This window comes from Xiphophorus maculatus, chromosome 16, assembly GCF_002775205.1.
Source record: "Xiphophorus maculatus strain JP 163 A chromosome 16, X_maculatus-5.0-male, whole genome shotgun sequence".
Taxonomy (NCBI): domain Eukaryota; kingdom Metazoa; phylum Chordata; class Actinopteri; order Cyprinodontiformes; family Poeciliidae; genus Xiphophorus; species Xiphophorus maculatus.
The window spans coordinates 7,847,743-7,870,498 of NC_036458.1; the positions used below are offsets into that span (position 1 = coordinate 7,847,743).

General features: G+C 38.6%; 1 protein-coding gene across 1 annotated transcript; it reads left to right on the forward strand.

Annotated features, from left to right (window-relative positions):
* The first annotated feature begins 11,635 nt into the window (after window positions 1-11,635).
* lfng (LFNG O-fucosylpeptide 3-beta-N-acetylglucosaminyltransferase) lies at window positions 11,636-21,086 on the forward strand. Its single transcript, XM_005796716.2, has 8 exons — window positions 11,636-12,162; window positions 15,333-15,381; window positions 15,557-15,659; window positions 15,749-15,902; window positions 15,988-16,073; window positions 16,658-16,823; window positions 16,928-17,013; window positions 17,096-21,086. The coding sequence occupies exons 1-8, from the start codon at window positions 11,770-11,772 to the stop codon at window positions 17,160-17,162; spliced, it is 1,104 nt and encodes a 367-aa protein (XP_005796773.1). The 5' UTR covers window positions 11,636-11,769; the 3' UTR covers window positions 17,163-21,086.
* The last annotated feature ends 1,670 nt before the right edge of the window (window positions 21,087-22,756 follow it).

The window sequence follows — 22,756 nt, forward strand, 5'->3', positions numbered from 1 at the left end:
ACACACCACAGTGATTTCATTTAAAAAGTAATCAATGTTGAAGAGAAGTGTGGATGTCGCAAGAGAATAAGAGAAATTGGTTTAATTTTGATTTAATCAGCAGGTGAGACTTAACCTAGTAGAAGAGAGGTGAAGGAGGATAATTGAAAGATAAGAGATAAGTAAGAACAGAAGACGGGATGAAGGCTGAAAGAAGTAAGAATGAAGGATGAAAGAGGAAGGTATGAGGGATGAGTGAGACAGGAAGAAGGGATGAGGGTGGAAATAGGTAGGGATGATGGAGAAGGTGGAGATGAGGGATGAAGAGTGAAGGAAGTGGGGTAAGGTCATGTTGAGGTCCTCTCTTGTTTTTAATTGTTACTAGCTGCGTCAATTATTTTTACAAATTAATAAAATTATGCCGCAAGTTCATGGACCAAGCACTTTTTCAAACAGGTGAAGTCTCTTCTTATCCTCACCTAAGACTCTGCTTTTGGGTAATTCTCTTTTACAGACTTAATTACTTTATTTACCTGCTGGGTAATTATTCTAATGTGTTGCATTTTTTTTTCTAAACTGGAACCAGGTTCTGTTTGCAGTGTGTACAAGAGTACACACACACACTGAGCAAAATGCTTGCTTAGCAAAATGCTCTCAGAATCCTTATAGAGTGGGAATCTTGATCAGGTTTTGATCACAATAAAATTTCAGTGATATTTATTATTAAAGTAGCAAACTGGTAAAGTTGAATGTAGAGAGTGGGGTAAATTCTGTAACTGAAATGATAATTAAACAGAGTGAATCATATTGAGGGTGTTTCTGCCTTTCCAGATATGTCAACACCGCTGTACTGGACTGATTCCTGATCCCTTTGACATCTCCATATCCATGACATGATCCGTTCGATCCCCATAATGCCGCAAGGGATTCAATTTAAAACTACCTGCAGCTGTTGTTTAGATGTCCCGTGGGAAAACTGAAAAGGCTTGTAAGCTTTACTACACTTTCCCATGGGTATGACAAGATGTAAACAAACAGGATACAGAGCTTCTGCAGATTGGAATCACGTTTCTGACTCATGCAGTGCAAAGAGAAATATATTTTCAAAAAGGGAGGATACACAACTGGAAGAAAACCCCCCCAGCACATTTTGCTTCATAAATAAGGCATAAAAATATCTGCCTGCTACATCCTGATTCTATGTAATGAGCTTTTGACATATGAACAATGCCTCTGCTAATCCATTTAATATGAGAGGATCAGCTCAGCTGGATTGACAACAGGAGGTAAAACTCTGGTCTGTGAGATTGATGCTGCTCTGATTCCCTGGCTGGAGCTGAACCAGGTCTGGTGCTGGATGTTAATCCCAACAGCAAACTGGTTACATTTCTCCTAAACTAATCAGGATTTGATGGTTTCGGTGAGGGAATGAATACATTTGTGGAGTCAGTTACATTGTAGGATTTTCTGACAGGTGGCATGTTCAGTATATCCAGTGCGAGTGCGACGCTATTCTGTCGCATTAAGCTTCTTCTCCCCCAATGCAAAATCCTCCTGCTGTCATGACAGACAAATCTGCTGTATTAACTGCAATGATCAGATCGTGTAAATAAAAGAGCTTAGAAAACTGTTGAAAATACACGAGATCACAGACAAATGTCATTCCTGGAATTTATTGAAAAGGCAAATTAGGATGGAAAAAAGATTTCAGAACTTTTATTTAATAAATTTAAGTTTGTCATGGATTCTGAAATAAATACAGCAACACACTTGAATTGTTTTAAATCTTTCCACTACACCTGACTCTCTGGCTGCTGGCAGCTCTTACAAACTGTTTTGTACAACTTTTCAAGATGGTGGGCATTTTTATTACTCAACTTTTGTGGGGGAAAATTAAATAGTTTTGATGCAAATAAGTAAAATGCAGGAAAGCTACTATCCATACCAAATCCATGTTTATAGGCAAAAAAAATTCTCATTGTCTTTCATTGCCTTCCATTGTTTAAAGCACCTCAATTGTTGTTTTTCAGTTAATTGTTTACAGTGCCAAACAGATGCTGGTGTTTTTAGCACCAGTTCTTTGTGCTTTCACTACTGCCAGCACTTTCTGTGGCACTAACAAACTGATGTTATCTCAACTTTCCTATTGTCTTCATGGAGGGGACGATGGGATCAGGTTTTCTTTGTTTGTTCAGAGTATTCTCACCACCAATGGGACCAGTAGCTTGAAATTTTCTTAAAGTCATAAAACACTCACCATCGTCCATCATTGAATCCAGTGAAGCAGTCATTGTTTGTGATGGTGCTTATGGGTCTTTGAAGGGAACAGTTCCCTTCAAAGAGCAGTTGAAAATAAAAATATTTCTAAGAACAAGCCATTTCATCCCAATCTCACATAGTAATTTTTTCAAACATTTTAATACTATTTTAGTGCTAGTCTCAGGTCCTCTGGCTCTAATGTACTCTGCGTGGCTTTTGACCCATAATGATCGTCACATTGACCAAGATATTGTATCAATGATTTTGATGACGACACTTGACAAAAAGTATTGTTTGTTACTGGTTTCATATCTGGTGCCTGTATAATATTTTTATAATGTTTTTATATTTTCATAATGTAAAGCACTTTGAAGTGCCTTGTTGCTGAAATGTGCTCCATAGAGAGCATACCGACTTACTGTATCTGCGTATGGTATAACAGCAGCACTACGGCTCAAAGGAAAGCTCTCCAAAGGGTTGTGAATACAGCCCAAAAAATCATTGGCTGCCCTCTCCTCTCACTGGAGGACCTGCACAGCGACCGCTGTCTAAGAAAAGCACAACACATCACAAAGGACACTTCTCACCCCGGACATTCTCTGTTCACACTGCTGCCTTCAGGCAGAAGATACAGAGCAACCAGAACAAGAACCAACCGTCTCAGAGACAGTTTCTACTCGATAGCAATAACAAAACTAAATGCAATCAAAAACAACCATTAATCATCATAAATGATGTATATGAGAATGTGGCTGTTCTTATTTATTTATTTTTTGCCAGTTGTTTGTTGATTCTTGCGTTGTGTGTGAATTGTGCGACAGTTATTTTTTGTTTTTGGGCATGTGCACCGACTCATGGCACCCTTTGAATTTCGTTGTCCTTGTGACAATGACAATAAAGATTTATCTTATCTTAAACTTGACTGATTTGTAATATAGAAACAAAAGAAAAAGGAAAATGTAACAAACAGCGGAGGAAAACAGTGGACTTGAATCCATTACTTTGGGAAAAACAAAAATAAAACAATTAAGGCAATTAAGAGTTACTAATGGTAACTCTCAACTATGAATCATGGAGCAACAAGCAGATAAAACCAAGCACTTAATGAATGGGATTTTTATTGTGTTGTAATAATGAGTTGACTCTTTGCTTGTGGAAAATCAAACTGTTTTTCTAGTAGATCTGCTTAAAGAATCTCCTGATATCAGAGTCCCAGCTCTGATGTCACTTTAGTGGAAAAACCCTGAGGGGCTCCATCCACCTTGCTTTGTTTTTAACTTCAGAGTACTTTGTGGCTCATTAAAGGAAGCACATAAGAATGATGTTTACTCTAATATGGAAACACTAATATGAGTTGTATGAAAGGAAATAACAAAATCCCTAAGGGGTAGTTTGATTTTGTGATTTATATTACCTCCTGCTACACTGAAGAGGTGCTTATTCAGACGACATCCTGGTAGGTGTAAAGAGCATGAGAAAAAAGGTTACAATGTCGTACAATTGCCAAACTTTTAATCTTTCTCAAAACTGTATCAGAGACCTAAGAACGCAAATGGTGCCACCTGAAGTATTTAGACGTTACTAAAAAGCTTTTTAAAACAAATAACAACACAAACTATCTTATATTGTTTTTGACTGCATTTATTACAACTAATTATTTTAGTTTTTACAAATAAAGGTTTTTGAATGCAACTGAATATCTGAAGTAATCTCCAAACCCCATACTTGGTATCACCTGACTCATGACTTCAACGTTGGGAGCCATTAGAACTTAATTACCTAATTCCCAAAATATTTTCAGCTATTTCTGTTTTTTCCTGTTTTCACATACCAGTAAAGTAATTTAACTACTCTGCGGTCACATCTGCTTTTTATTGTCATGGCGTCTTACTTTGCATGGCCTCCCATGTTGCTGTATATCACCCTCCACTCCCAGCAGCCTTGACTGAACTTTTCCGCCCTGCGTTACAAAAAACAAACAAACAAACAAACAAACAAACCATCAGCTGACTGGTAAAAACAACAAGTTGGAAGATAAAATCTTTTTGAATGGGGAGTTGAAAGTGAGGTAATTGGTTGCTAATAAAGTTCTGAATGCAAAGCAAACATTCATTAAAATCCTAAACAGATACAGATGTGGAATTTTGCAGTCGACTAAATGCCTCTACTTGGGGCATAGGAGTGTTAGAAATGACAACAACCAGGAGGATCCAAGCATTTCACAGATAAAAATTGGTTTTGATTTTGGGAATGCTAATGAAAGACATCTTAGATAATAATAATAATAATAATAATAATAATAATAATAATAATAATAATAATAATAATAATAATAATAATAATAATTGTTACCCCTCTCGAGTTTAATCAAGGCTTAACGAAGTTCTTGGTTCCAACAGCCATTTATTGTGGACACGTCTTACAAAGTCCCCCCAAAATGCCGTCAGAACTAAAAACAAAAGGTAACACAAACCCAAATGAGTTCACAATAAATGGAGTATTTACATAAATAAAAGATACAAATAATCAAAACCGTACCTCATTAGCCGCATTGACTCCAGAGGAATAAAGCTTAATTTCTAACGATCAGCTTCTTCAGCTTGAATGCCCCACATGGCTCTAGTGCACCAGCCAATGGTTCCCTAGGCAACACATGGTTTGCGAAACAAAATAAAAAGTCCCCCACCCCTCACATTTGAATGTACTGTACACTTAACCAAACCTAATGAGCATCAACACAAATTTACTAAAACTACCACACATTTAAACTTAATGTTTTATATTAAATAAAATTTAACTACTGCCACCTTAAACCAAACAACAACAAAAACAATAAACCAGATGCAGTTGCCTTGACAGCAGCTACAATAATAATAATAATAATAATAATAATAATAATAATAATAATAATAATAATAATAATAATAATAATAATAAACCTGAGATGAAGATGAGTATTAAAGGTTGATTTAAAAGAGGAAATCTTCTGTTGTGAGGCAACATTTTATTTAGTAATTTTTTGCCACAATTAATAGGACACCAAAGTCTGATTAAAGTATATAGTCAGACTTTTTATGTAAATAATCACTTTAGTTTATTTATCTTCCATGCGTATCTGGTCTGATATCAAACACTTTGGTTTAAATACCATATATTAGTTTTAATTAATGTAAAGTTGCTTTACTTGTCTAATAAAATAGAACTCACATCATGTCCTTTGAGGCCATGATCACTATCTCTGTCAGACTGTTGCTATTCTGACCTCCCTGTGGAAAAAATAGGTGGATTACACACTTTGTAACCCACATAACACTACCAGAGTGAAACTTCAGCAGTTTCCCACTGGAGTCTTCCTCTGCTCTTCCTGTCATCCCGTGAGAGTCTGACACATCCGACCGCCCTGTCTTCTCCTCAGTCTCAGATCCCACAGTCCCATTCTTTCCTCACAATGCAAACACAGATCATGTCACTGCACCTCTTCATGTTACACCCTCCTCTAACACTGATGAGACAACAAATTGGAAACCGAGCCAAGTCTTCCTCGTCTGTTCTATTTTGGGCCGTTCCTCCACATGCATGCCTGTTAGGCTTTAGAAGACCAGACTAGGCTGGACTCCCAATTTGTTGATCATTTGATGTTCCCACAACAACAGAAGCCAGGAGAAAGAGAGAATACAGGGAAAAAATTGGGGTGACAGAGTGGAAATAGGGCAGTTACTATGCAAATAGATCATTTTCGCTTGGTTATGAAGGCAGTAAAGTGGGTGCAAAGTGAACAAGTACAACCTCAGTGTGGGGAACATTGAAACGGGACATCAGCCACCAGGCATGAGTTTCCTGTTTTTGTTGGATCCATAGAGTTATCTTTCTCCTCCACAGAAAAATCTCCCTGAGCTCAAAGTGGAAAGCTTGTTTATCCATTCGAGAAACAAGTTTTCTAAGACACATCTAGGAAAAGTCAAAGGTTTACTCATTTCACATGGTGGCAAATGTGATAATAAATGCAAATATGGTAGAGTTTGAAGATACAAAATAAAGGTTAATCTTAAAATTCATGGTCATTTTTCTATTTGTCTTGGTATTTTTGTTGTGTTGTTGTGTTATTTCATCAAAACTAAATACCTTCTCAAAAGGAAGCTTGAGCACATGCAAACCTCTTGTGACATAATAAAAGTTATGACAACCAATTCTTATATTCAGTGTTATTTATTCTTATGTTATTTTCATTTTTCCTTTTTATTTTAATGTATTTAACAAATATCCTCCCATAAAACTATTTGTATTTTGTACATCTTCAGCACAAAGTTTATATGAACAGCATGTGTTTTTGGAAAATTTGGCAACAATAACTCATACTGAAGTAGTTTGTGAAAAGAACTGGGGCAGACCGGAAAAGACGACTTTCAAAGATCAAAGATCATTTGAACAGAAGCAATCATTTCAAGGGAAGTTAACATAAAAACCATACGGTTCGCAATATATACTTTACATGACAGAAATAAAATATCTAGCTTGCTTAAAGAGAGGAAGCCAGTCGAGTTACAGATGTTTAAATTGTGAAGATGATCACTGTTTTCATCAACTTGTCCACCAAACATCATTTTCACTGTTGAACAAGATTTTCAGAATCTGTTTACATCTTTGAAAACTTGTTAGCCTGTCATTGTGTTTACTAATGCCAGCTGCTTAGTTTGATTCTTCTGCCTCTTGTGATATGATTGCCCCAAATACACACACAAAGCAGCATTACTAGTATTTCATTTTTCTATTTTCAGAATATTGTATCTTTTGAAATTCTGTCCTCGAAGGTCAAACTTCATTATCCAGAAGTGTTTTTTTATTATTAATTTACATTTGGAAGTGCAAGTACAACACTGAATAGTGTCTCTTAGGCTGGGATTGGACATGGAAATATCTCAGTCAACAAAAGCTTTTAAAGGCCCCCAGGGTTTGTTGACATATGAACTTGAAGGGTCTCCAGTAGCTATCTGATTTCAAGGAACGACTTGAGGTTCTTTTCTAAGTGAAGAAGTTTGTGTTATTTTGAGAGGAACATCAGTTCTGTTTCATATCCTGATTTGATTTTAAAACTTGAGCAGCTTTGTGTGAGCTCATTCTTGACTTTTCTTAATAATCTATGCAAAAAAGTTGCAAAAAAAAAATATTGACTTATGTAAAAAGTTATATTTCTTTTGCCAAAAAAAGTTAAACGCTCAATGTTGTTTTTATTCTGTTTAAAGATAGTGTCTCACTAAGTGTTTTGTTTTGTTTGCATTGAAAAGCTCTCTTTAGTTTAATGGAGTCTCTGCTGTTCTGTACAAATTGTCCATGTTTACTCAACTCAAGAGAAGCTGAAGAGCACTCAGAGCCAGCCCTTTGAGAGATCCATCTAAAGACGAATGAGAGCAAAAAAAAAAAAAAAGAAAGCAGAGTTCTGAGAATGAAGCCGGCTCTCAGGTCTGCTGTGACCTTTAAACCCATCAGAGATACCGTATCTGTGATGGGAAAGTAAACAGAAGTGAAGACAGGATCTTCATGCTAATCACTGGTCCTCTGAGAATTACGCATGATGTTTTTCTCTGAACTCACATGTTCACCCAGAGGTGTTCAGTACTTTATTGTGGTTAGCAACAATTCTGACTTAATTATATAAACAGCAGAAGAAGAGAAGGATCCAAAAATCATTCATTTTCATTTGAGTAAACGTATCCAAGGCATTTAACCAAATAAAGTGAGACACTCTTATGAGATCTCACACAATTTCCACAAAATAAATGTAACTTATTTTTTTTTTTTATTTACACTTCAATTAAACTTTTAATTTAGATTCCAGGATGTGATTTAGCACAAAGGACCGTTTTTGTCGCTCTTAAGATTGGGGGGGAAATAACTACTTGTCTAAATCTACAGTAAGATCAATAAATTAAAAGTTTTAAGTGACTTGAACTGTGAAAAAAAAGGTCCAATGAGGTCTAAAGTCTTTCTCACCACAATGAATTTTGATGAGGATAGTAAAAGAGGTATAAAATAATCTTAAAGCATTGTATGTTTACTATTAATTAGAGAATCTGTGATGTTGTGGGTCTTTTCCATGAACCCTGAAGAGCTTGTTAGAGTGTAGGGCTTCATAAACTCTTTAAAAGGTCTTGGGAAATGTTTAGAGGACGAATAACTTTTATACTATTAGTAGAATGGGGATGTGTGTTTTTGACACCTCCTCAAATTGATGGGTCTTTTTTCATAGCAATAATGATCTTGGTTGTTTTAATGTTTAATCTTGCTTTGTAAAATTACCTTTAATCAAACCTATGTAGAATCGTGCATACTACTTTTAAATATTAAACAGAGATGGTGAATAAAACATTTGATAAAAAAAAAATCCCCTTTTTTCAATTTTTGTATTTGTACCTGGAACATTTATGAAAGCTAGAGTTTATCTCAAGCTGCTGTAAATAAAAGATACTTGTACTTTTCCACGCCTGGTTTATCGAAGATCCAAGACTTAAAGCTTAAATCAAAGCATTATGTATCATCTTCAAACAGACCTTTGAAGTATTTGTTAGTAGAGAAAATAATTCAAAAGAAGAGGCATTCAGAGATGCATCCAAAGGAATGTTAAACGCACCAAAATGTAGGATAAATGGAAACAGTATGAAGCTGTGGCTTTTGGCTAATATCTTCCAGGTTTTTTTCTCAACATTCTGGATCTTGTAGGAGTCAAGCTAACACTGCTGGAGACCTATGTGCTTTTGGGTTTTGGGGAATCCAAAAGGAAAAAGAGAAAGTAGCCATACGAAAATGTCTGTTTAGTCATTTGCTGTTTGTGTCATGCTGTTTACACAATTCAGTAAGGAGTTTTTTTTTTGCAGCATGCAGAGAAATAAACCACAGTGAGTCAAAATACAAACTCAGATTACCAAATAATCTAGAAAGAAAATTGTAAATGTTTGCAAAATATTTGTGAGTTTCTGGTCATTTGTGTGAAGTCTCTGAAGATTAAATGTGCCAGAAGAGATACAAAAACCACTAAAATAAACTGATATGCCAAGAAAACTCAGGGTAGAGCTCTCCCACTTATCAAGCAAAGATCTGAATTTGCAATTGCAAATCTAAAAGATCTGAAAACAGGAATGGATAGTCTGCTTGCACAACAAAAAACAAGCGGTTGACCGAAGATTAACGAAAGTCAGAGAAACAACCCCTGTTCTTGGCTTTAAGTTTTGTTTAGATGCAAATGAACAACAGAACACATAGGCAATTTATGTTCTGAAGGTCACAGAAATAAGAAAAGGGACACACCTCCTATGGCAATTTAGCTCAAATGGAAAGACAATTTTCCGACAATGACTCCTCTCACAAGGTGGGGCTTTTCTTCAATACGCCCAAGGAGAACACATAGCAACTTTGGGTATTGTTAAGTTTTTTAAACACAAACGTCACAACGGGAAAATATTGGAAAGTAAGAAGAAAAGATGTTACTGAAGATTTGAGCTTGAGCAGCAGGTTTGGTGGTGGTTGGTGGTTGCTGGGAGCAGGGGTTTTATTCAGGCTTCTGCAGCTGCGTGCCCCTCTGAATGGAGCTCATGTCGTTTGGTCTGCATCCCAGATCCAGACGGCACTCACTGGTGAGAGCCAAAATTTGAATAACAAGTGTTCAAGAGAGGCCAACTGTTCAGATTCTTTACAAGGTCAAAGAAGAACAACGGAGCCTGTTTGTCTGGTGAACACACGGCTCTCATTTGGGTGAGTTCAAATAGTTTCTCCTTGGAAGGCGGGAACCTCAAGAAAGTTTTCTAAGTGGTGCCCATATGGGGATCACTAATAGGCCTAGCATGGCAAAACTGGTCTAACAAAACAATGCAAAGCAATAACCACACTTTACCATTTTTTATTAAAGGAAATACATATTTTGTTATTAATTTACTTACTTTGAAGTTGGATTCAGGCTTGGAGTTTGCAATGGTTATATGGTTGTCTAAAATGAAGAAATATAGAACCAAAAACAAGCACAGTATAGCCAAAATGCAGCCAGATGTCGTTTAATATTGATAAGACAGCCATCAATGCAGTGCTCAGTCTCCACCAAAAAGTAAGTATTAACAAAAAAAAGCCAACACATTCTCACTCCCGACTCGTCATTGTGTTGCAAAAGCTCAAATTTGAGTGATTCATTCATTGAGGAGGAGGAAAACAACTGAAATGTTCTTTGAAACCAGTATCCTGGAGACCTAACAAACTGGCACCCTCAGGAGAGATATAAAAAATGTTCTTCCTGGTCTTCCTGACTCTGACAACAGTGGCAATTAATTTAATTTGTGACTAAATTTACTACCCATACAATGGTTGTGCAAGTCTAACTTTTCTCCACATAATTATTCCATGTTTTACTCTTGAGGGTTAAATTACATAACTGTGAAGTAAATGTTAAAAGTTTATTTTGATATATGCACCTTATGTACAACAACTGCATCTATCTTGGTGGTTTGTTCAATCTCTACTTGAACTCTCTGTGCCAAGTTCATGCCACTTAAACTCTCTGTGGCATGAACTGTGTTGTTTCCTCTTAACTAAGGAAAGATTACTCAATTCCCTTAAATCCAAGAATTCAATTGTTTCTTAATCCTGGGACAAACAGTGTTTCAAACATGAATACTACTTTTGGTGGGACAGGTGAAAAATGCCATTTTCACCATTTATTTTTTACTTAAGTGAAGTTCATCCATGACGGTGTCTGCGGTGTTTTCTGCAGTCCTTTTTTCTGTGTTGTGAAAAACACACATTTTTCAATTCCATTTATTAGTCCCAATATATACAAAAAGTGTCCATCAGATGCAGAAGACCCACATCATGTAAGAAGGGCGCCGCTCCAGAAGCTTTTTTTTTGTTGATAAAAAATTATTTATGTGCCTTGAATAACAATGGAAAGACCATTATGACTTATTTAGGTTTTCTGACTGAATTATGGTGATTTTTGCCCTGTAAGGTGTGTTGGTAAACAAAACTTTACATTTAGATCAAATAATAAAACAGAGATATTGTTCTTGTGTTCAGACACTCATACCCAAATTCAACTGATTTTATAAAGCAAGTCTGTAGCCCTTCAATAATTGAGTGGACATCATTTTTAAAATCTTGTGTCTTTCCCAACTTTTGATCGACATGAATAGCTCCTCCTATACACGTTGCTCTTTGATTACATAAATTCAGGATTTTCTTGGGTCAAATTTTTTCTTGGGAGATCTTGAAAACCCAGATAGGCCGCAGACCCAGACACCAAACCAAACCCCGCCCAATGAACCATCACAGGCTTGCATGTCAGATTCAAAGACCTCCCACGAGGCGTGGCCACTGTGAGAGATTTTAAATACCCCCACTTTACAATGGAGCCGCTCATTTGCTATGATCTCTAAAGGAGTTTCTATATTTTAGTTTGTGTTTTGCTGAGGAGCAACACCATATGGACTTGGCATCAGTTGCACGTTGCGCCACTTCATAGTTTTTGTTTTTTGAAGTTGCTTTTAAGTTTTAATCATGCTGAAAAATAATGGGAAAAAGACAGCGATCTCAGTAGCCTGCACGGGATGCCTCTGCCTGCTGCTGCTGCTGCTGGTCGCTGTGCAGCATCACCGCGTCCAGGTGGCCGAGGAGACGGACGGAGAGGACGCAGTTGCGCGCTCTGCGCCGGAGGACAGCTCACGGCCCGCCCAGGATAAGAAAGGATTCTCGACCTACTTCACCAAGCTGGCCCGGGGCCGCAGAGAGGTGGAGAAGCCCGCACGGACCTCAGCCGCCTCCTCGGACCCCCCTCCGGCTGAGGACATCAGCGCGGCTGATATCTTCGTTGCCGTGAAGACAACCAAGAAGTTCCACCAGTCCAGGCTGAACCTGCTGCTGGAGACGTGGATCTCTAGGAACATGCAACAGGTGAAAAAGCATCCCTGATTTTTTTCTTTTCATATTAATTAGTTTGTTGAGCAATGAGCAAAGTGTCAGTGAAGGTGATTCAACTTAATGACTAAATATTAAAACTTAGGTGATTAATGTTTTTAGGTGCTGCTTTGTTCCTCTTGTCGCCTTTTGGCACACTTAAATATCCTCACAGTTCCTGTAAACGGTGCTGAGTTTCTGCAACTGTCACTTTTTATTCTCTTCTAAATGATGTTGCTGAGAACGGAGGGAGCAGTTTCAGGACCCCCTGTCCTCCCTCTTCTTCCTCCCACCTCCTCCTCTCTGCCTCCCCACTGCCTATTATCCCTCCTATTCTTCGGTGTCCCTGTGAATGCCTCTGCTGCAATGGATGCTTCACAGAACCGACTCCAGCTCTGTTCCCCTTTTCCAGGACTAACAAAGCATCTTACTGAACAAGAAGAGGAGTGGGGGAGGCTTTCCCAGCTCTCTCTCTCTCTCTCTCTTTCTCTCTCTCTCTTTCTCCATGGGAACATGGGAACTGAGTCTGGTTCAGGCACACTGGGAAGGGATGGGAAAATGGGGGCTTTGATGATTGAGGATGCCTGGAACAAAAGTGGTGCATCTGCAGGCAGGTTTGCACATTGGTGCACAAAGAGAGACCTATTATTTATTTGAAGAAAGCAAATCAAAAGTGATTTTATCCTGCATGTTGATGCACTCCACTTTCAGAACATGCTTGAATCACTATCTGTAATGATATTGACCCATCAGTCACTATTGGCTCTAACATCTTAGAGCCGGAGAAATCATTAGTCGGAACTGTTTGAACATCTCCCATTAAAGACTTGAACACACCCTCGGCACCTCACAACATGTGCTAATTGGCTTGCAGCTACTGTCGTGGATCACATTAGTGACCTGCATCGTCCAGAGGTAACAGCAGGACTGATAGGCAGACAGCTGGGGGGATAGAGGGGGGAGACAGGTGGGAGGGGTGGGACAAAAAGGATAGACTGAGCAGCACAATGCAAGAGGGAGTTTCTGGAGGAAGGGTGCCAGGTGGTCAGGGGGAGATGGAACAAAGGACGGCTTTAATACCAGCCATATGATGCTCAGAGTTCCCACCGTGTGCATATGGCCATCCTCATCAGCAGAGGTTTGATTCTCACGGTCAGCTGATGAGCATCTGTGAAGTTTGGATTATTTTTATGCTAATCTTTTGCTAGACATTTTCACTTCCCTGCACTGCTGTCTGTGCAAAGGGACATTTTTAAAAACATTTATATTCAAATGAAGGTGCAGTCTCTATGTAGAGTTGAAACCAAAAGTCTCCCTGTATGAGCCTTGAACATTTACAATAAATATTTCCGTAGTTGAGTTAATAAATTGGCTTCAGTATGAGGCTGTAAAGTACAAAAGGTCAACCTTGGCACAGAGACAAAGCGTAGACGCATCATGCCTCTAACATATCCCTGAATTGTTTTCCAGCTCATTTGACTTGACAAAAAGTGCTGAAAGGCTGCAGAACAGAGAGGGGAAGGAGTCAGGGTGGAGGTGGTTGGTGGAACGAAGGGAGCCTGGTGGCCTTCCTTCCTGTGGAGCTGGAGGCAGCCAGCCAGGCACCACGTTCAGCTCAGACAGGCCCGTTCGTGCAACCCCTTCCTGTGCTCTGGATTGCAATATACCCACTCCCTCTTTTTCATTTTCTCTTTTGTTTCTTATCTCTACTTTAACCACCAAACGTTTCAGAATTTTTTTTCCCTCGTCTTTTTTTTGTTTGTTTTGGTTGGATTTCATATTCTGTGAAAGCAGCTGTACCTTTAAGCTCCAGGAATCCAACAATGGCAGCAGAAACTCTTCCCTAAGTGCATTCTCTTCGCTTAACTCCTGCAGCTGTATGCAAATGCGGGCAAACATGCTCAGAATTTACCCAGCGGAGACTTTACCCAGCATGAAAACTCTCCGCATTGTTCTCTTCAAGAGCCTCTGGCCGCGTTTGGGGCTCAGAGCAGGAGGGGGAGTGAGGGGGAAAAGAGGCAGGATGAGGAGGAACAGGGGGTGAATGGCCACACACGGTTTTCGATTTACTAATCAGTGGTGAGATCCCACCCCCCCCACCCCCCCACCCCTTCCTCCCTCCATCTTTCTTTCTGTCAGTGCCCTGGCAGCTCTGGCAGCTGCCTCAGTGATTAGGCCATCTATTCATCGAGCTTTTAAATCAAACAGCGCCAGCCTGTGATCCCTTCACCACTGAAACCACCACCCTGTCCTAAACAAATACAGACTCTGCTTTTAGCATAAAGGGGAGGAAGAAAAAAAAAACAAACATCTGCTCAGAATTTGCTCCGAACACTCCTGCGGTAGCCTCTGTTTGCATCCTTTATTGTGTAGAGAAATAGATCTTTAACTGCGGATGCACGAATGAGGCCCTAACTGACACAAAGCGCCCTGTCGTGAGGCACCACGACCTTGCATGTCTAGACGCGTGCCCTTGATAAGGTGGCATGATGTTCGGCAGGTGCTGCCTCACCTGAGGTGAAGAGTAAACATACCCCTGGCGGTTATAAAGCCTGCGGCCTCAGGCCCTTTCATCATACTCATTGAGCAGCTTGCACCTGCTCTGTGGGAGTTATCGGTGGCCTTTGTTGCTCACCCTTTTTTATGACTAATTGCCACATTCAACAAGTGCCTGCAGTCTCGAGGTTAAACTCCTCAGACGTTATGAGTCTGTCAGTCACACACCTTCCAGGACAAAGACGATGGAGTGTTGGCTGTAACTTTTTTACGCCACTGTTTCAGGAGAGTAAACACTGCGAGGCTCCGTAGCCGGGTGAGCTGGCTGGTCCAAGGGCGACGTGATGTGGGGTGTGTGTGTGGGAGGCGGACAGTCTGCCTCCTGCTTTTTCGGTTGTCTGGGATGCTTCAGAGCAGCTGTATGGTTGCCATGGAAAGAGTAAAATGTAGGACAAAAGGCCTTTATTGGAGCAAGGGGCTGTTTAATGCAGTGTGTTTTCCACTGCATAAAAGACACGTTGATTGATGCTAATCACAGCGGCTTGATGCGAGGAAGCAGGATTTTGTTTTGCATTTGATTGTGTAAAAGCTCCACATAATCAGCCAAAGTGTTTTTTTCTGTTTTATATTTGGACCAAGTCATCTTATCCATGACTTCTCTTTGTTCACAGACTTACATCTTTACAGACGGCGAAGACGATGAGCTAAAGAAGAAAATCGGTAAGTTGTATGTGGAAATTCATCAAAAGAGATGTTCTTTGTTTGAAAGAACCTTTCATTAACTACTAAATAGATTTTATGAAAGCTATTAAAATGTTTTTCTTTTCCTCAGTTTCCTTTGATTGTGCAGTCTCATAATAAAACTATTTCTGTTTCGGTCATTTTGCTCCTGCAGGAAGTCACGCAATCAACACCAACTGCTCTGCCGCTCATAGTCGGCAAGCTTTGTCCTGCAAGATGGCGGTAGAATACGACAAGTTTATTGAGTCAGGAAAAAAGTAAGCCTTGCTGCCTGAGGATGGGCTCATGCATTAATAGTCTGAAGATGATTGCATCTAATCTCTTGTTTGCTTTTCCTGCTTCATAGATGGTTCTGTCACGTAGACGACGATAACTACGTGAATGTTCGGACTCTTGTGAAGCACTTGTCTCAGTACCCCCACACCCAGGATTTGTACATCGGTAAACCAAGTCTGGACCGGCCGATAGAGGCCACAGAGAGGCTGGGCGACAACAAAATGGTACGATAAAGCATTGTTGTCCTTTATGATGTGGCTGTTTTACAGAAACAGCAATGTAGTAATTGACAGTTTTATCCTCAACTAGAAACCAGTCAACTTTTGGTTTGCCACGGGAGGAGCTGGCTTCTGTGTGAGCCGGGGTCTGGCACTGAAGATGAGCCCGTGGGCCAGGTGAGCATATATTTACTGTTAAAACCAGTGAATAAAAAGACACATCACCTTTTTCCGTGAAACAAGACTAAACTTCTGTTTTATTAAGATCACCAATATTATTTTTATTTGCAATGTTACTCTATTCAAATTCCGATGTTTCCATGTAGTATTCACTAGATTTGCCTTTTAAACTCTATGATTTCAACCAAAAGTTTGACTATCTGATCACAATCCAGAATTTTAGTCCCATCAAAATTGAACTGGTGTAATGTTAGCATATATGTTGCTTTTTGAATAATACTTTCTTCTTCTTCTCTGAGTGGCATTTCAGCCCATGTTAGGACAGCCAACACATACACAAGCTGTTTGTTGCATTACTTCTGGGATTTATATGCACATTTGGTGCCAAAACAAATTTCATATTTGGATAAAAAAATAAAATAAAAAAAATAGGTTATGTGTTTTTATACGTGATATGTAAATATCTGGTTTCAAATGCACCTCAGTAGAGGGACTGAACATTGTGAAAGTATCTCATAATGGGAAATGAGTTAAAAAAGAAAAGCATGAGTTGTCTTCACCTTTGCTTTTTCTCTTCTCAGTGGCGGTCACTTTATGAACACAGCAGAGAAGATCCGTCTGCCCGATGACTGCACCATCGGCTACATCATTGAGTCTGTTCTGGGAGTCCCTCTGACCCGAAGCAGCTTGTTTCACTCCCACCTGGAAAACTTGCAACAGGTGTCCCGATCTGAGATTCACAAACAGGTGAGACCCTGATAAGATATTTGTTTTTTTCTGTTCTTAAAACATGGATCTGCAGGTTAAATTGGATAACATGCTTATAATCTTTTTTCCCCTTCTGCTTCTAGATCACTCTCAGTTATGGGATGTTTGAAAATAAAAGCAATATCATCAGCTTGAAAGGGGCTTTTCCTGTGGAGGAGGATCCATCAAGGTGGGGACAATTTTCCGGTTCACATTTCAGCAGATATTTAACACATTTCCACTGACTCAACTCTCCGTTCTCCATTTCCCAGGTTCAAATCTGTGCACTGTCTGCTGTACCCAGACACTCCATGGTGTCCCCCTCAGGTTGCCTTCTAGGATGACCGCTCCTTTCTCATCCTCGTCCCCGTCGCGCCTCGGTATCTGAAACGCTCACGGGGACCAGTGTTTTTTGCGTATGAGACCGTGTTGCTGCTGCATTGACGCCGCAGCCGTGCATGGTCTGGAATTGTTTTACTAGGCTGCTGTGCGGCCCGTCTTTGGACTTTTTTCTTCCTCTCTGGGGCCACAACTCCACCCAATAACGCTGGGGCGGAGGAGTTCGTCTGTCAGAAGGAAGTAGCTTTTGCCATTTAGCTTTTCAGGCAATCACTTGCGCTTTTTGTGATGTAAATGTTGCTTGTAAATGCATCAGAAATTCTCATAGAATGTATTCTCATATATTCAAGCCTTTTTGCCAGCACTCTATTTTCTTCTGTTAAAAACTGTAATGCCACTCAGGTCTGTTTTTGGCTTAGAGATATTTTATAAGGTGAACATTTTTCTTCCTGACATGTGCATTCAGTTCTAGTCTAAACGACTCCGGAAAAATGCTCTGAGATGAAGATTTTGCTGTAATTTTACATGAACAGTGTTACTTTTCCCACAACCTGAGCTGGCAGTTGGCAGATTTCCAAATGCATTTTTTTCTTTGAGGGACCTAATCTGAAGTATGTCAGAACAAAGCACTTTCCACCCCTTATCTTAGAAAAAAAAATACTTTTTTATGATTAACTGACCGAGTTTATGTCCTTTTACGACATACTTTAGATTTGATTCCAAAGAGAACAAAAATAACCCCCTAAGAGTCTTACTTCCCTATTCATGTCTATGTATTTAATAACACTCCTTGCATTAGTTACAATCAGGGAAAAGCAATGAGTGGAAGAGATTGTGTTTCGGGGGTAGGGGGTTACAATCTGCTTTGAAAAGGTTTTATGTTGTTTAAGAATTGCACAGCTGTGTTTCAAATGACCTGACGTCTGCACCTCACCTCTACAGGCCCACTCACAGCGGAGAAGTACTGGCTAAAACAGCCAAGAAATGGCAACATCTGCTCGTATAACCCACGCTGCAGTCTACTGTGGCTTGCACAGAAAGCATTAGGAGTTTATCTGTTATTGTCAGCACAATTGGTCCTTATTTACACATAAATCCAGCTGGTTATTGTTGAGGTGAGAGCAGCGTCAGTGTTTCCACATGGAGGTGTTTTGATCCCTCTGTGTCCTCTCTCACCCATATTGGGTTTCATCTTTATGGCGGTATTGTATACTGCACCTTTGTTTAAAAGAGTAGCGATTGTGTATGCTTAGAATGTAACGTTCTCATCGTGGTTTACACCAATTTTAAATGACTTGGCCAGGGTTTGTGTTCTTTTTTTGGTATTGCCTTGAACTGTACTACATAACTGGTGTTTATTCTCCAGTATCTGGAGGGTTTTAGCAGTTCATTCCCACATCTGACTTCTCAGGGATTATGAGCTGATCCTGGTATTAACCGCCAAGGGACCCACGGTGGGACCCGAAAAGTTGAATAAAAGTGCATAACCACTGGGAACCTTTTACACAGTTGTCATGTTGTTACTTTAGTTTCGTCAGAGTTTATATAGAATTGCTTTTTTTTTTTTAACTAGCTGCAGGAAAGTTTTACGTAAACATGGGAGCAAGTTGATGCAAAACTAGAAGTGGTGTCTCATACCCAAGGGGAAGCTGTTAAGTATAATATTAAGCAATCTAGTTGAATTTTATTTTTCTTCTCGCTTGACATGCATTTACTTCTCGGTATGCATTTACAGTTGGACTGTTGTTTCTGCCAAATTTGCATAAAAAAACACTTTAAGTTAAAGGAACATCGTGTAATAATTACTGACATCTAGTGATCAAGCTGAAGAAAGCAGGCATGTTAACCATTGCAAAACTCTTAAAATAAATTACGTTTAAATTTAGTAACAGTTAAAACATATATAGTATTTCTGTGTTTGAATATCTGCACAGTTTGTGTATAATTTTTCTACCAGTATAATTATATTTATTAACACTATTAGGTCCTCTAAATGTACAGGCATATCTTCATCAGGCAATGTTACGGCATAACACTAGAATGACATGAGTTAATTAGTTAGTATAAAATAAAATAAAATAAAAATGGATAGACTTTGAATAAAGCCACCCAAATGAATCAAAAACCTGAGAATATAATAATGTTAAGCTGAAACACAGAGGACATGGTTTCATGATCCTTCAAATATAATTCAAAATGAACTATAAATGTACAACTATGGATCCAATATATCCATATCTATCCAATATAATAGAAAAGGAAGGAAAAACAAATACAATTTACTGCACATCAACAAGAGAAATATTAAAAACATTTTATATAAATTTCTACTAAAATGCTGTATTGGCAATATACTGTAACTGTAAGAGAAAGTCTCTAAGTTTTCCCACTTAAACTTCTGGGATAGATTCATATAAACAATAATCATGATCCAGTGTTCCACAAAAATGATTAGAGATAAACTCCTAAAACAAATAACTGCTGCAGGAAGCTGGGGGGATGGCAGGGTCTTTGCCAGAACAGCAACAGTCCATAAATCTAAACATCATTAAACATGTATGAAGAACTGTGCAAATCCCGGAACTAGATGGCTTTTGCTGGAGAAATCAGTCAAAAACCCAAACAACAGCAAAGAGACTCTGAGCTGGCTGCAAAGACTGTTTGTTTTGGGAAATTGTGACACTACAGAGGGCATTTGTTCACTGGTTTACCGGGTAAGCACATAGAAGACTTTAACACTAATATTTTAAAGCAATAATACAAAAAAAAAAAAAAGAAAAAATGATAAGGTGCTTCACAGGAAATGGGAGTAGCTGGCCGATGCACAGCTGAAGATTCATCATCAAAGCAATGCATGGGAGACAAATTACTTGCAGCAAACATCCTAACCACAAACCATAATCACAGCTTTGTCCTTCAGAGATGTACAGTGGGAACGAAGCTAAAGCCTTTCAAGTGTTTGCAGCTCATGTTCAAACAGTTTTTCTATGTGTTGACTCATAGAAAGTTTTGTATAAATGTGAACAAAAAAGTTTGCCTCATCATTGTATCAAATTTGGAAAAGAAAAAAGAAATCAAGGCATCTTTTACGGTTTGTTTCAGAGACAAATGTGTTTTACAAACAGAAGGAAGAGAGAGATTTGTCCTCTGGCACAGAAACCCTGGGAAACACAGCATGTGGCTTAGGTATGACAGTCTTTGAATGTAAAAACAGTAATCAGATAAAAAACAGTGTGATATTTGCTTACAAAAGAAAAGAGTTTTTATATAAACAACAAAACATGCATGTCTTGGTCTAATCTACCTCTAATCTTTATAATCTCCCATTCTAAACAACATTTTATATAGTTTTATTCATCTTAAGTTGCTATAAAACAAAGAAATAAGATATGTGATAGCTTTGGACCGATTGGTGATCCCTTGACATCAATAATCTGTCAAACACACAAACATCTGCGAGCAGCTTTGAATGCATAACAGCCGTTACATGATTATTGTCCTTTGGTGGTTTTCCACTGTTTATCTTCCCTGCAGTGTTGTTTGCTATTGCAATTAAGGTTGTTTCCATACCAGCTGCGAAGTAATCCAGCCTGACTGAGCTTTTAAGCACAAGCTATTAGCATTTTCAGTTTGTACACCGAGCTCAGGCCACGTTTTTTTCCTCATCACGGCTTGGACAGAAGACTGAGAGAGAGGAGCCACTCACTGGAAATGATTTATGATTGGCTAATTTGTGCCCCTTATGCAGTGGATCTCAAAGATATACACACACGCATGTGAAATTGCTGTTTATGTTGCGCAAAAGGGGATAATTTTGAAATGCTTTGTTTATTTTGTAAAAATGTTTGCTGATCTTGACCTGTGAAAGTTGTACTTACTTACCTTTATTGCGAATCTGCACCTAATAAACTGATTAGAATTTAAGAGTGAACTAACTAATGTGATATTTGTCCTTTATGTATAAAAAAGTGCTGAGGTGCAATAAGCAGCCTAAATAAGAGTGTGTACCCTCAGACAAATACTGTTTTATACACCTTTTAATCGGTTTTCAAATATTTAGTCTCCAGCTAAACATCAGCTACAGTGAATCTGTTTACACTGAAATAAACTTCAGTGATAGAAGTGAGGTTTTCTTCAAATTTGCTTATTTGTGTTCATTATCTACAGCTGTAGTCTTGAGACAGCTCAAAAAGGATCAAAATGATCTAATTGTATAAAGGTATCAGTCAGGAGCAGAGTACAATAAGATGGAAAGGTTTGAATGCAGAGGAATTTCCATTTGAATAACTGCAGAATACCTTCAAGAAAAAGAAATGAAAGTTTTGGAACGGCTCATCCAGAGTCCACAATTAAATAGAGCAGAGCTGAGGACAAGAAGTTTTCCCCCGATCTGATAGATTTGGATAATATTTACCAGGCAGAGTGAGCAAATGATGAAGGAAGCTTTAAAAGTGTAATGCTAAAATAGGATGAAAAGGTGCTTCAACAAACTATTAGTTTAGTATACCCTTATGCTAACAGCTTACTACATCTTTATATATACACAATTAGGATATTATTGAAAAATGCATTTATTTCAACTCAATTCACCAAGAAACACATTTTATAACTCAATTATACAAACTGATGCTTTCAAGCCTTTTTTTCTGTTAATTGTCATAGATTTTCTGCTTTCAGGTAATAAAAATACAAAATGTATAATTTGATTATATGAAACCACTACAGAAATACGAGATGAGTTAAAGTATGCTATGTTTTTTCATTTTAAAAAGTTTATTTTATTTTGACAATTAAGCCTCAGAACGCATGCTGTTATTAATTGAATATGACTTAGGAGGGACCATATTCTCACCCTAATTCGTTGCTTTCCAGGTAAATTGCCTGAGATACGTGAAGATAAATATGAAAATTTTTTCAAAATGGTTTAAAAATGTTCTCTTTTTATTTACGTCACAAAAAACATTTGACCCTTTAGTGTGCAAACATTTAAGATCTACTGAAACTGATGTTAGATGTCATGTCAGTTGAAACATGTTCAACTGACATGACAGTTGAACAGTCGAACATGTTTCGAGCAGCTACCAAAAATCCAAATGCCTCAGATTTGAATGAAAATTAACATAATGAGATACTACTCGTTAGTACTGTAAATCAGTGGTTTAACTGAAACCAAATAATGACAGATTCAAAGCGGTGGAAGGATCTTCTGGAAAGCTGTTTTGCATATCCTGGATGTGGTGACAGATGTGCAGCTCATAAAAATCCAACTGCAGACGGCCGCCGCTGGTCAGACCACCTGCCTGCCCATGAGCTGAGGCGAAGTGGGAAGAGGAAGGACTACGGTGTTATGGCTGATTTCTTTCTGCAGATAAAGGAGCCTGTACCATGAATGTCATGTTTACAACACACACAAAGCCTGCATGACCTGCCTCTCTTACTTTTTGACTCACGCTTTGGGAGACACGACTCCTCTGAGGACATGGGACAGATACTAAACACAAAACATGAGTCGTTTATGTTGCAACTGACAGGCTCAGAGCAGTTTGGTTTTATGACTGATTTTAGATGCTCACATCAAACACTTTAATCAGTAA